General features: G+C 40.6%; 1 protein-coding gene across 4 annotated transcripts in view; it reads right to left on the reverse strand.

The window, feature by feature from the left end:
- SLC4A8 (solute carrier family 4 member 8) overlaps positions 1-15487 on the reverse strand; it is a 67790-nt gene that overhangs the window by 9831 nt on the left and 42472 nt on the right. For all 4 annotated transcript variants that reach the window (XM_039862081.1, XM_039862083.1, XM_039862080.1 and 1 more), the window contains 7 exons: positions 14728-14889; positions 12784-12897; positions 10922-11083; positions 9784-10035; positions 7086-7154; positions 5781-5954; positions 2938-3075 (listed from right to left, as the gene is read on the reverse strand). In XM_039862081.1, the coding sequence (XP_039718015.1) occupies positions 2938-3075; positions 5781-5954; positions 7086-7154; positions 9784-10035; positions 10922-11083; positions 12784-12897; positions 14728-14889 (1071 nt within the window). The remainder of the gene's footprint in view (positions 1-2937; positions 3076-5780; positions 5955-7085; positions 7155-9783; positions 10036-10921; positions 11084-12783; positions 12898-14727; positions 14890-15487) is intronic.

Genomic DNA, 15487 nt, shown 5'->3' on the forward strand with positions numbered 1-15487 from the left:
TTGAAAAATAAGAAATATAATGTTTACCAGCCACCTTGAACTTAACATCCAAAAGAGATCCCTTGATTTTTCCTCCCCAAACTGCTGTTCCTAGGTCTTCCCCATCTTAATAAATAGCATGGCCATTCATCCATTTGTTCACTCCAAAAATCTGTCGTCCTTGATTCCTCTCTTTCACCCATGCTACTATACATTGGCAAAACTTATCAGCTCTGTATTCCAAATAAGTCCCAAACCAAGCCACTTTCACCACCTCTCTCTTAGCCTAAGCTACCGTCACTTCTTGCCTGAACTATTGCCACAGATTTCTAACTAGTCTCCTGGCTACTTCTCTCCCATTTCCAGCCTCACTGGTTTTCTTGATGATCCTCAAGGACACCAAGCTCATTCCTTTGCATTCACTGTTCCCATGGCCTGGAATGCTGCTACTCCTAGATATTCTCATGACTTGGACTTTAAGTTAGTGAGGTTTCTGCTGAAATGTCTCCTTCGAGGAGTCGTCCTTGATCACCCTAAAAAAAGCAACTCCCATATCCCCTTCTGTCTTCTTAAACCATATCACTACCTAACGTTTTATAAATATTTATAAAATGTTACTACCTAACGTAAATAAATATTTGTGTGCGCATATATGTAATTTTAAAATTTTGTTTGTGTTTTTGGATGTCTAAAAGCTTCACATTTTATGCAGTGAATTCTATCAATCTTCACTTTAAAGTTTTCCTCCATTGCTTTTGTGCCTATAATTATTAAAGCTTATTTAATAACACAAAACAGATAGACCAATGGAACAGAATTGGGAGCCCAGAAATAAACTCATGCATATACGGTCAACTAATATTTGACAAGGGAGCCAAGATCACACAATAGAGAAAGGACAATCTCTTCAATAAATGCTGCTGGGAAAACTGGATAGTCGCATGCAGAAGAATGAAACTGGACCCTCTCTTACACCACTCACAAAAATTAACTTGAAATGCATTAAATACTTAAATGTGAGACCTGAAACAGTAAAATACCTAGAAGAAAACATAGGGAAAAAGCTCTTTGACATTGGTCTTGGCAATGATTTTTGGATTTGACACCAAAAGCACAAGCAACAGAAACAAAAGTAAATAAGCACGACTACATCAAACAAAAAGCTTCTACACAGCAAAAGAAATGATCAACAAAATGAAAAGGCAATCTACGGAATGGGAAAAAATATTTGTAAACCACATAACCTAATAAGGAGTTAATGTCCAAAATATACAAAGAACATATACAACTCAATAGCAAAATGATGATGATGATGATGATGATGATGATGATAATCCAATTAAAAAATAGGCAAAGGCCCTTCTTTTTCCTAAGAAGACATATAAATGGGCAACAGGTATATGAAAAAAACATTCAATATGATCAATCATAAGGAAAATACAAATCGAAACTACAATGAGATATCACCTCACATCTGTTAGGATGGCAAAAGACAAGAGGTAAGTGTTAGTGAAGATGGGAAAAAAGGGAACTCTCATGCACTGTTGGTGGGAAGGTAGATCGGTACAGCCACTATGAAAAAAAGTATGGAGATTCCTCAAAAAATTACAAAGAGAATTATTGCATGATCCATACATATACATGATCCATACATATACATAACCAAAGGAAATGAAATCACTATCTCAAAGGGATATCTGCACCCTATGTTCATCACAGCACTATTTACAATAGCCAAAACATGGAAACAACCTAAATGTCCATCAATAGATGGATGGATAAAGAAAAGGTTACACACATATACACACACACAAATATTGTTCAGCCATATAAAAAGGAAATCCTGCCATTTCCAACAACATGAATGAATCTTGAGGGCATTATGCTAAGTGAAAGAAGTCAGACAAATACTGTATAATATCACTAATATGTGGAATCTAAAAAAACTGAAGTCATAGAAAGAATAAATTGGTGTTTGCAGGGCTGATGGGGGGAAATAAGTGAAGATAGTCAAAGGGTGCACACTTTCAGTTATAAGATGAATAATTTCTGGGAATATAATACACAATATTGTTAACAATACTGTAGGTATATTCGAAAGTTGCTAAGAGAATAGATTTTAAAAGTTCTCACCACAAAAAATAATAATTGTGACTATGTAAGGTGATAAATGCATTAACTAACTCTATTGTGGTAATCATTTTTCAATATATACATACATCAATTCCTTACATTGTATACCTTAAACTTACACAATGTCATGTCAATTATATCTCAATAAGACTGGAAAAAAATAATATAAGATTTTAAAAATTCAAGATATTAGGAAAAAAGTCCTTTTAAAATGTATTTCAAAGGACACGTTCAGACACTAACTGTATTTGAAAACACTTTCCGGCTCTTTCGTTTCTTGGTCGGGTATTTTCATTTTGCTACACATTCATCCTTTGCACATATAGGCTACCAACTGAGGGTCCATTGTGTGGCTGGCAGATGCCAAGTGCTGAGGGAAATGAGGAAGGATAGAAAGTCTTGTGCAAGTTATCTTTGCATGGTGCCAACCACAACATCATCTGCAATTAGGTACATAACAAATACTCTCAGAAATAATAGGTTTTGTATACTTGTCAAATTAGACCTTTTAGGAGAACATGAACCATTAGATCTGATAATAAGAGCAGATTCTATGTTCATAGTCTAAGTGTGAACCTGGTGAGTAGACTGTAGAAAACAAATAAACAAACAAACAAAACAATTGGTTGTCAAATCCAAAAATGAAGGGCAGACAGGGACAAGAATCTTTAATCCTTTCTCAGCTGAAAACAGCTTTGGAAGACTCTTCCCAGCTCCTAAATATAACCCTTGGGATTCCAGACATGCTGACTTTTCATGTGGCCCATCCTATGTTCTGAAATTTGAGGCTGCCCCAAAGTGTACAGTTGGTGCAAGAACTATGACCTCTTCCTCCTTGGCCTTCTTTTTGGCATCATCCAACTTCTTCTTTTTGCTTTCAGGCATGAGATCATCTAACCAGCTCAGCTCTCGCTTTGAGAAGCAAAGATCCATGACTTTCCTGACAAAGACCAAGGCCAAAACCTGAAGAAAAATAAAGAAACTGAATTAAAGGGGCTCATTTACTTCCTGGAGTTAAAAGCAAAGTCTTACTTTCACAGCGGATGAGGACATTTCAAGCAAAATCAAACCATAATAATAATGATAGTTGCCTTTTATTGAGTGCCCTCTTCGGACCAGATACTAAGGTAAGTGTTTTATATACAATATTTATTTAACTATCTTAACAACTCTACAACCTAGAGAGCAACTAATTTAATTCCCTTAATGAAAAGAGAAACACTTCATCTGCAGATGGCCCTAAGAGCTGCCTTCCCCTGGCCTGGGGCCTGCAGAGCTACAGGGCACATGGGGTTGCAGAGCCTCTGCAGGAGCATGGCTATGGTGGGGCCAGCCATGCCCATCCCAGGCATGACTCCCCATGGGGTGAAGGGACCTTGAAGGACCCTCTGGATTCCCTCTGATGCCTTGCCTATGCATTTCTCCACCAAATCCTTGCTTTATGCCTGCATCATGGATCTCTAGTGGTTTTTGTCTCTGCCTTCTGGTCTGGTCTGACACTCTTTATAAGTGAGAAAATTGAGGCCCAGGGAGAGAAAGTGACTTGCCTAATTTCCTCAACAGAAACAGGTCAATGGATCTCAACTGCTACTCTACTTTTTTTTCCCCACAAGGGCCATTTTAGTCAAACGTGAACCAGTAATAATCCAGAAAGACCTGCCTGGATTGACTGGTGTTCACCAGCTACATCTGGTGGCTGGACAAAGAATGAGGCAAATAAAGCTTATTAAATTCAACCAAATTTCTTCTGAATTTCAGTGACTATTTTCCCAATAAATCCAAAATTGATAGCATCCCTCCGGGATTTGTTAGGAACTTGCTATTTCTTTAACCAAACACTAAACCCCTGAACATAACACCCAAATGCAGAACCCTATGTGTATTCTGACAAAATTGAGAAACCGTCAGAAAAGCATATGCCTAGGAGACCAGGGAAAAAGAAACCCGCCTCTAGTTTCCTCACCCTTGAATATTCTCCCGGTAAGACAGAGTTCAAAAGTACCTAAACAAGTACCAAACATTATCCTCATTGCCTCTTTTCTCTAGAGGCCTACCCTTTGGGTAACTGTCAAACATTCCACTGAATTTTCAGTATCTTTGTAACACAGAGTGAGCCAGAGAAAGGAAGGAATCAAGAAGAGGCGATGAAACAGTCAGGTGGCAAGAATTTCATCATCGCCCTAGATTTAGAAAACAGCTTGTCACCTGTTGCACCACACATAGTTCAGCTTCTCTAGTCTTCTTTCCAAAGATCTTGCTTCGGTTAGAAAGGACATAAGGATGTCCCAGTCACTTATCAGTCCTAGACGAACCTCCTCCTCTCCTCAGTGGCTTAAAACAGTGTACTTCTACCACTTTAGGCAGTTCTGATCACAATAAATTCTAAATTGGAACTCTATTGCTTTAAAGTAATATGCAAATTATTGCAAACATGAAGGCTCCTCTCCATGTCAGATTCACAAAAGAAAGAGAGACAGGGGGAGAGAGAAAGAGAAAGAGAGAAAGAGAAAGAGGAAGAGGAAGAGGAAAGGAAGGAAGGGAAAGGGGAAGGAAGGGAGGGAAGGAAGGAGGAAAGGAGGGAGGGAGGGAAGAAGGAAGGAAAGGAAAGAAGGCCAGGCAGACTGATAATCTAGAAAATAAACATAACAAACTGTTACACACATGCATCCCCACCTCAAGGTCCCCTAAATAATGCTGCTCCTATGAAGATCAACCAAAAAGTCATCATCAATAAGGGATTAATATCCATATTATATAAAGAACTCCTAAAACTCAACAACAACAACAACAAAAAAACCAACCTAATTAAAAAATGGGCAAAGGACTCGGATAGACATTTCTCAAAGAAGAGATACAAATAGCCAATAAGCACATGAAAAGATGCTCAATATCACTACTCATTAGGGAAATGCAAATCAAAACCACAATGAGATACCATTGTTTGGCTGTTATCTAAAAACAAACAAACAAACAAAAACCTCAAAAACAAAAACACAGAAAATACGTGTTGGCAAAATGTGGAGAAATCGGAACCCTCTGCGCTGGTTAGTAATATAAAATGGTATTGCTGCAATGAAAAACAGTATGACAGGTCCTCAAAAAATTAAAAATGGAAGTGCCATATGATCCAGTGATCCTACTTCTGGGTATATACCCAAAAGAAATGAAAGCAGGGACACAAACAGGTATTTGTTTCCTGTTAGCATTATTCACGATAATGTGGTATATGTGTGCATGTGTGTATACACATACATATGGAATATTATTCGGTCTTTAAAAAGGAAGGAAATTCTGACACACGCTACAACGTGGATGAACCTGGAAGACATTATGCCAAGTGAAATAAGCCCATCACAAAAGGACAAATACTGTATGGTTTTCCTCTTATGAGATCCCTAGAGTAGTCATATTTATAGAGACAGAAAGCAGAATGGTGGTCGCCAGGGGATGAAGGGAGAAGGAAATGGGGAATTATTGTTAAATGAGCTGTTTAATGAGCACAGAGTTTCAGTTCTGCAAGATGAAAAAAGTTGAAATGGATGGTGGCAATAGTTGCACAACAATGTGAATGTACTGAACTATACACTTTAAAAGGTTAAGATGGTAAATTATATGTTATGTATATTTTATCACAGTTTTAAAAAACAAATAATTTTTGAAAAACTCACCATCATTGGAAAGATAATAGCGGCTGGAGACGCCTTGATGACCCAGAGCAGAACAAGGCAAGTTAGTTGGACGAGGGTGAAGAGGTGCACTTTGCGCAGTGGCACATGCCGAAGGTAGATGAAATCTGGCTGGTGCTTTGCAGGCATCCCAAAGAGCTTCAGACGATCAAAGAACTGAAAGGGAGGGACTGGCATTTATTTTCAGGAGGCTTCTCTGGGTCAGAAGCCTTGTTGGGCCCATTCGTATCCCTTGTATCACCTGCTCTGAAAGGTAGATAATACCATTTCCACTGGACAGAAATGGAAACTGAATCTCAGAGAGGGCATGTAATTTGGCCACGGTTGGTAAGTGACGGAGTCAAAATTCAGATCCACCATTTTAAAGTCTAGGTTCAAATTTCTTTTTCCTACCCCACACTATGGCTCCTGAGAAAACAAAATAAGGTAATTGCATCTTTCTCTTTATTATCAAAACTAAATCTCCTCCTGGTTATTGGAGGAGTTTGAAGATTCTCATGATTACTTATAGTGGAAACATAAAATCAAACCTCATAACAATCGATACAGAAAATATGACCATCCTTATATTATAAAATGGAAAACAGAGACCCAGAGGGATTAAATAACCTGCCCAAAGTCACATTAGAATTCAGTGTATAAGAATAACCACTAGATATTCCATAAAAACAAAGAGGAACTAGCCAAAAATAGAAGCAGCAGCTAAGTCATCATATCATCTGGGGTACCCAAGTAATCAGTAACGAGCTCCTGAGTTTCTCTGTTCAAAGGTCTGAGAGGAATGAGTTGATAGATAGGAAAAGGCAGAGTGTGACAGGAAGCTATATCTGCTTACATGGAGCAGCTCCCACTACTACCCAATCTCTTCATCAATGTACAACTAAACCCCCTCTCTCACACTTTAGCCTAGCACTAAAACTAGCATTGTTCCTGTGTGGAAGCCAGTTTGATTCTTGACCAATCTTTTGTATCTAAGTTTACTAGCATCTGACAAAGCACCTAGTGTTTAATGTGTGCCTAATAATTGTCTGTTGAATAATTAACAAATGACTAGAATCATGACATCAAGCCAGACCAGCTGTAAGTGTCTGCACCCTCATGCCAACATGACTGTATTTTGCCCGATGTCCAAAGAAATGTTTACAATAGCTTAACAAGACTAGGAAATGGTTTCTCAAAACTGGTTTGTGCTTCCCTAGGGGAGGGAGCTGTGTCCCTCCACCCTGCCCTCAGTCAGGACAGGTGAGCTCACAGTGAGAAGACTGCTCTGGCTGAGCCATGCAATACCTGAATTCCCTGTAGTGAAGAGACTCCCATGTAGAGGAAGACTCCGTAGAGTACCGGCATCGGGATGAACTGAAGACAAGGGCAGAAAGACCAGAGATTATACTTGGTATCAGCACACTCTGGACTATATCAACTTTTAAATCTTCAAGAAGGAAGCACAGTCACAAAATCACTGTATACATATTGCATTAGTTTCTGCTGCCTTTACATGATTAAGAAGCAGAAGTAAAAGCAAGTCGACAGTGATAAAAATCATTTTGTTCTGAAATGAAATGATTACATGTAAGTGTAATCTGGTCCTGGTTTAATCATAGGCTTCACCTCTCACCTATGTCTGGCTCTTCCTCTTCCGTGGGGATGGGTGGACACACACACACACACACACACACACCCATAGACACACCTCTTTTATAAAACTGATACCTCTTAAACATTTTGTAATCACATAGTCATCTCCTCAGGGATTTGGTGTATTTTAACATGGACTAGAAAAGTTTCTTTTACTAAGCAGACTTGAGGGCAGGAGTGGGGAAATAAGATACCTTATCAGAGAAGGAATGACCTGGGGAGAAATAACAACGTTTTTATATTGAATCTACATATATACCTACCACATCACATACATTAATCCAAGTAATTTTCAGAGCAACTCTATGAGGTAGGGAAATGAGGTCTATAGAATCAAGGCAAGGAAAATCTCAGAGCTGAAGACTAAACTCGACTTGCTTTTATTCTGAGGCTAAAGAACATTCCCAAACATAATTGCTCTCAGCACTAGAAAATTCCCCATTGGATTTTTATGTTGTTCCAGCTCTAGAGTGAGTAGATGTCTCAATTTGGTGCTACCTTGTTTGCAGAACTATTGAATGGTTTCCTAAAAGAATCCTCCCAAGGTAGTTAAAGGAAGGCCAGGCAATGCCCACCACCATGCCTTTGTGGTTACATTCCTGGAGGAGCAGCAATCTTTGGGCTTCTTCAGATGGCACCTAGACCAGCAGTAGGAGTGGGGAAGGACTAGGGACAGAGAGTAGAAGAGGGTAATGAGAAGAGGTGGCAAGATTGAGTGGACAGGCAGATAGTGCAGAATTCTTTCCCATCTCTCTCATCTCACCCTTAAATAGTATTTGCAGTGCAGGCTAGGGTGGTCAGAGATTCACGAAAAAAAGAGAAATGGAAGCAAGAGAGACACAAGTAAGTGCTCCAGAATGGTTGGGGCTTGAAGATACGGCCACAGAGCTTTCCTTCTCACCCCATTTTTCCCAGATGCAGGCCTTACACCCACACACAAAAGTTTTTTCTCACATTCAGGTATTTTTCATCTTTCTAAAAATTCCCTTTTAACCTCAAATCTCACACCAGCCACTGCCCATTTTTCTGTTCCACTTTACAGAAAAACCTCTTGAAAGAGTTGTCCACTCACACTCTTTACTTCCTCACATCCTATTTACTCATTAGTCCCTTGTTAATTCAGCTTCTGCCTTATTGTTCCACTGAATCTGCTCTTGTCAAGTCACATTAGGCCTCCATGTTGTCAAATCCAATGGCCTTGGTTTAGTCTTCATCTTTCCAGACAGTTTCTAACTAATCTCTCCTACCTGAAACACTCCCCTCACATCACTTCCCTGACACCACACTCTCCTGGTTTCCCTCCTACCTCTGGCAGCTCCTTCTGAGTCTCTGTTACATTTCCTCCTCTATCCAACTTCTAAATACGGAGCTCTTTAGACTGTTCTCTCTGGTCCTACTTCTCTTTTATATCTACCCTTCTCCTTCAGTTATCTCATCTACTCCCTTGGCTTTCAATATCACTTATGTGCTCCCGCATTTATATTTTTAGTTCAGAACCCTCCTCTAGCTTCTTTACTCAGATGCCTCCTAAAGATCTCACCCAAAATCTGACCACAGTCACGCCTGTCACAAAATCATTTCCCCATCTAAATGCCATCTGCCCAAGTCAGAAACCTAGCAGGTGTTTTTCCATTTTCCTCACTCAATTCTACATCTAGTCAACAGGCAAGACCTTTGGATCTGCCTCCAAGATATACAGCAGACATGCCTTTTATCCATCCCTACTGCCAACTTCCTTACCCGAGCCACCACATCCCTATCTGTAATAACCTCACTGGTCTCTCTGCTTCTATTTTTCCCCAACCCTAAAACCTCAGACTCTAGCCATCAGCCAGAGTGATCTTTTGAAAATACTAAATCGATCATGTCCTTCTGTTAAAACCCTTCAAATGCTACCTTTACCAGCGTCAACAAGGCCCTGCATGGTCTGCCCCTGCTTACTCTTCAATCTCATCTCACTGTGCTTTTGCCTTTACTCAACATCCTTGAGTCACATGGCCCGGAGGTTTCCTATTCATCACTCTTTCCAACTCGGGGCCTCACTAGACTGTTTTTCTCCCTTTCCCCCAAGCCATTCCCCGCTCTCCCTGGCATGGCTGGCTGCATCTCAGCTTAAATACCATCTCCTTAGAGAGGCCTTCTTTGACCACACTAACTAAAACAGCACCTCCTTAATTTTCTATAGCACTGTAGACCACTGTATATTTTCATTGATCACTTTTATTCTGTAATTATTGTTTTCTTAACTAACTTTCTTAACCATGTCTTATCTGTCTTACACCACTAGAATAAGCTCTTATTTTCAAATCAGGCACTCAATATATTACCTAATGAGTGAATGAATGATTACCTTTAATATTGCTGTCATGAAGACCGAGCAGCCCATCAGCACAAAGATCATAAGGCCTGTCACTCTCTGCTCTCGGATGCCCAAGAACTTGGGCTGTTCTCCAGGAGCAGAGCACTCAGATTCCAGTTTGAGGCTATTCACATGTGTGATGGACAGGACAGTTGCAGCCACAAACCAGGGCAGGCCCATGATGGAGCAGACACCCAACATGATGGCCACCATCAGCAGGTCCAGGTGGTAGCCACAGCCTTTCTGTGGGAGGAAAAGAGTCTCTGTCACTACCAATGGTCTGGCTGTAGTAGGGCATAGAACGGTGAGCTAAGAGTCTCAGGCCCAAAGCAGGAAGGGCTGTATAGGTAAGGAGGAAGGGGTCCAGTGATACCAGACAGGTCTTTCGGCCACTCTTCATTTGGAGGGAACAGAGAAGAAAAAGGGAAACCTTAGCCTATGCAAAACATGCCAACATCCGTTCTTTATCCAAGTGCCCCAGATCTCACTCTGAGTCTCACACATTCGAAGATTCATCCTTCCTTGGCAGAGTCGCCAGAGACCAAGCCACATCTTGACCATTCTAGATGGTAGACACTAAAGGAGTTGAAATTAAATGTACTTATTAGGTTCCTACAATGCACCCCCAGATCCTTGACAAATATGCATGTTGCCTACTCTAAGTAAGGAAAGAACAGAGATGAGGCCATGAAGCCTCTCCCTAAAACATGCAGTGGAGCCAACCTTACCTCTTGAGGATCCTTGGGCTTAATGTTCAGTCTGGAAACCTCAGTAATGGACACTAATGGGAGAATACCTGATCTAGGAAACAGTAGCCCAAGCTCTGACCTGAACCTCAGGAAGATAACCTGACACACAGCATGTGGCTATATAAGGACCACCAGGAACTCAGCCTGGCCACTTTCCCCACAGGTTTAAGAGAAGAGTAATGGAGCCCAAGCTTCTTTTGCATCATACCATCATGTTCCACTCTAGGGATTAGAAACCCCTGGAAACCTCTCATGAGCTCCTTCTTTCCGTGACTGCTTCCATCCAGGTTCTACAGTTCCTGGCCTAAATGGGTTTACCCTACAATTAAAAAAATGTTACAGGCTGTCATTAGTCCTTCTAGGTCAGAACTTCTTGTTACCTTGAGCTTGTGTTCCTTCCTGTTAATGATGACAGCTGTGATCTGCTGGTCCATGAATATTAAGATAGTGCAGAGAAGAGCTGGGATAATTGCAGCTATCACAGTCCACCAGGGATTGGGGCCAATGGGACTAATAATCCACCCTCGATCATCCCTTGTTGGCTAAAGGGAAAAAACAAGGTTTTATTTTTGTATTTTAAGTTAACTATAGCCATTACAGCAAAACAAATCAAACTGAATCACAATAGTCACATTTCTTTTTATTCTTAAATGAAAATCCTTTAAAAACAAACAAACAAAAAGCATGAAATTCAGAAACTCCTTAGGAAATCTATGACTTTGTTACAAATCCCCTTTGAAAGAGTCGATCCTCAATTATCAACTTCTTATGGAATATTCATAAATCCTTTATTTCCTCCCCCTACTCTCGAAATCCCCGTGCACAAAGAAAGCAACTTTTTCTCAACATTAGCCCAAGTAAAATATAATTAACAACAAAACTGTTGACAAAAAATAATTTAATGACTTCCATATTCTTCCATTTCCCTTTCTCACCTTTCTCCCACTTCCCAGAGGCCTTCTTCCCAAATGTCCCAGAAATTCAGTGCCTTCTGACTATCTTCAGCCTGCCCATCAGGGAACCTTTCCAAGGACTACTTAATGCTCCCAAATTACTTATTTTTACACAAAGTCCGTTCCTCCTGCAGGGCTGACCTCAGCTAGGTATTAGAGAGAAAGCTGATTGCGCTCATTCACCTAAGGTGAGAATAACATATTCTCAGAGATATATGTTTAAAGAGGGTGCTTTTAAACCCATAAATCTCGAACTGGTGGCATTTTAGCAAATTTAACAAAACAAAATTAAAAATTTCAGGCAATATGGAAAAAGATATTTTTAACCAGGCCTACTTCAGGGGGAAAGAGAGAAGAGAGAAAGAGAGAAAGAGAGAGATGTATGGGGCGGGGGAGGGAGGGAGGGAGAAAGAGAGAGAGAGGAGACAAAGGCCAACTGCCAACTGTACAGGGCATTTATTCCTGCCTTTATTCAAAGACTGCCTTTATTCCTGCCTTCCTTCTCCTCCCCAGCCTCTCCCATTCTTTCATTTTATAATTCTTTTCCAGTCACTGAATATGTCCAGGTTTTCTTTCCTCTCCACTCTGTGGGGATCTATGGAGCTGAGCTCAGCTTCTCCATCTTCTCTGTTTACTCAGTTAGTGCTCCCAAACAAATATATTTGGAGTCCCTATATATTGAACATTCATTTTATTTTTTATATAGGTTTTTGGAAAAATATTATAGATTATAGAGAGTTCTACAAACAAACAATGAAATAGGGTTGAAGAGATGTCCCGGTTACTCTGGCAGGAGCCCTGGATGCCAGATGAGGCCACTCGGCCAGATTACCTCCTCACAAGGCAAGATCCTGAGGGGCAGGCCCGAGTTCTATGCTTAGCTTTCTCATCCTTCCCGGTCCCCTTATGCAGTTGGTGCTCAATGAAAGTGCTGTCATCCAGACTTGTTCCAGAGACCCACATTTCCACAGTAACTAGTGTATATGTATGTAAATGCACACATTCCATTGTTTTAAATCTTAACATATTAAAAACAGTGACATTAATGATCATAAATAATACTTTTCAATCATTAAACAACCTTAGGTTTGCTGTTTTTTGACTTTTCTGACTTGAACTTAGCGAAGCCTGAGGAGTCTGCTTTTCTGAAAGGTAAGGCATGAAGAGCAAGGTTCAGATTTAGAGGACTGCCAGACTCATGATTAGACTATGGAAAGGCCTTTTAAATAAACCTGGAACCAGATTCTACGAAACTACATGAGGTATCAAGTACCCTGAGCTCTGTTTACCTTGAACACACTGGGAACTTGAAGCTTTGGTGATGGGATTCCAATCAAAAAATCAATAATCACCATTGTGAAGATTGTGAGGAAAACAGCAAAGTCACTCACCATGGAGCGTACCTGGCATGTGGTAGAAAAGAATTTAGTATTGTAGAAGGTTTAAAAATCCGCAGAAGAATGTTTTAATTTTATAGTGAATTAATAAAAGCATATTTAAACAACAGGAATATGTTAATATATCCAAGTTAATGCCTCCACCAAAACCTTGAAATGGTTCCTAATTTCACTTAGTTAAAAACCTAAAAGGCCCTCTTGGCCTAAGAGGCCCACATACGCAAGCATCATGCCCTCTCTGGCCCCAGCTCCTAAAGCTCTCCCGCTCCCTCACTCTGTTCCAGCCACAAAGACCTCCTTGTTTCTTAAACATGCTAGACTCAGGCCTGCCTCAGGGTCTTTGTACTTTCTCATCCCTCTACCTCAAATGCTCTTTCTCCAGTAACCTCTTGGGTTGCTTCCTTATCTCCTTTATGTTCACTAAAATATCACCTTCTCTATGAGATCTTCTCTGATGACCCTACTTAAAACTGGTCACCACCCTGCACCTCAGTACTTTCTATATTACTTTCCTGCTTCATTTTTCTCCACAGCACTTACCACCATTTTGTTCCTAAAAGGACTATCTCACTTTATAGTTTAGAGTAGCTTTAAAAAAATACAATGCCTCTGAAATGCCTAGTGCCCGCCTTACTCTGAACTTTCAACAGTTATAGAGAAAAATATATTTCAGCCACGTGTAACATCACTAACACCTTAACCAGACTTTGCTTTCCTTTGAAACCTGAGGTTTCCAGCTCCCCATCCCTGGTTTTATTTGTTCTCCTCTTAATGTCACACAAATGCTCTCCTCGGAACTCTTAGAGCACTTACATCCCAGGTTGGCATACAGCTATTTACTACTGTCTCATGTGGACCTGGTTGTTTCATGTGTTTCCCCTTCCTGTCCAATGGCAGTGACCATGTTTTAAATTTATTTTGCATCCCCCATAGCATATAGTCCAGACCTGAGCAAGGAATTAGTGCACAACTGCCACTTGTTCACTGTTTGTCCAGATCAGAACGACGACCTAGAACTTATATATGTGCCTCCTTTTAACTCCTTTAACTACTTAGACATCAGTAGGCTCACTGATGTCTAAGAATGTGTTTTGGTCATGTAGATGTGTACAGTAACTATCTAATCAACTGAGCCCTCCATCCATTCACACGTCCTGCTCTGAAAATGTACCTGACTGAAACTTTACTTACAAAAAAAACTACCATTTCTTCCTGATTTGAGCTTTTTTTCAAAGCGATGGCTCCTTTAGCCGCTCTATACTTGGCCTCTAATTCTGCCCTTAAATAATTCTGCCCTTTGGTCATGACAAAACAGTGCCATCTGCATCGGGGAAAGGTTGTTGAGACTTCAACCAGTCATGCAAACCAAGTCATTTCCCAGAAGCATTTTGGCTGCTGCAGTCAATGTGACAAGTAATTTCACAAGCTATTACAAGAGCCATCCCCGGGAGGAGACCTTGGGGTCCCCTACATATCCAAAGTGATCATCCCAATTGACTATATTCCAGAGCCAGCTATTGCATGTTACATGTCTCAACATTCTGGAAATGAGATTTAACAGTATTCTGAAAATGAGACAATAGGTTTTCGAGACTACTACTCCACCTTAAACTCACCTGGCACTTTTAAATCAAAACGCTTTTAACTCCTTATTCCATGCTACACACCTATGAAAGAGGCTGCCGGACACTAGAAGAAGAGATGCTACAATGTGGCTCATCAGGACATTTAGAGCTCTCACCTGCTACTCTACTCAGCAAGCAGCACAGAGGCTGAGAATAGGTTCTGTTATGTTAGAATTCTAATACAAAAGAAAAGGATGAACATGCTACCTACTCTGGTTGGGAAATAGCGGCTTGTCTTAAATGTCTTTAAGGTGCTTGAGAGGATGAAGGTGGTGAAGAAGAGAATGCAGGACCAAAAGAGAACATCAGGAGTATAGGGTCCATGATGGCCACACGCAGATCCCGTGAACTCTCCATGCATCATCTGGCATTCCTAGAGGAACAAGCATTCTGAGTAATGAAAGGCAGGCAGGAGGGAGTAAACTGGCTACTGCTTTCAGAGTCCACCACTCACTGTCATCCCATACTTGCTGGGGGTCACAGGCTGCCAACGGCACTGACCTCCATGCACTTGTGAGGATCTCACTTGCACAGGCCCCTTCCAGGTAGGCTGACTACTTACTTAAGGTTTTAACTAAGACACTTTTGAAAATGAAACCAGAACTGTCTCAAGCAAACATAAGGTTCTGGGAGGGCCCTAGCAATCTATATTATTTTTATGACAGAAGACTTCCAAATTTGAGTGTTCCTCAAGCCCCATAAAACCTGGATCTGCCCCCCACCCCTGCCTGGTTTCATCTCCACATATCCTTAGTGTAGGGTCACTGGGCAGGGTATAGCTATTGTATATGGGAAGAGAAGAGAGAGATAATCTTCTTTTTCTCTTTCCCTTTATGTATAAGAGGATTTCGAAGGAGGAAAAAATGACAGTAAGAATAGTTTTTTAAAAGTTTTACTTCTTTAAATGCCAGACCTTGCGGAAGGACTACCCACTTCTACCTAGAAGTCCCTCCCCCTTAAACCTGGCGGTC

This window comes from Pteropus medius, unplaced genomic scaffold, assembly GCF_902729225.1.
Source record: "Pteropus medius unplaced genomic scaffold, Ma_sr-lr_union100, whole genome shotgun sequence".
NCBI classification, from domain to species: Eukaryota; Metazoa; Chordata; class Mammalia; order Chiroptera; family Pteropodidae; genus Pteropus; species Pteropus medius.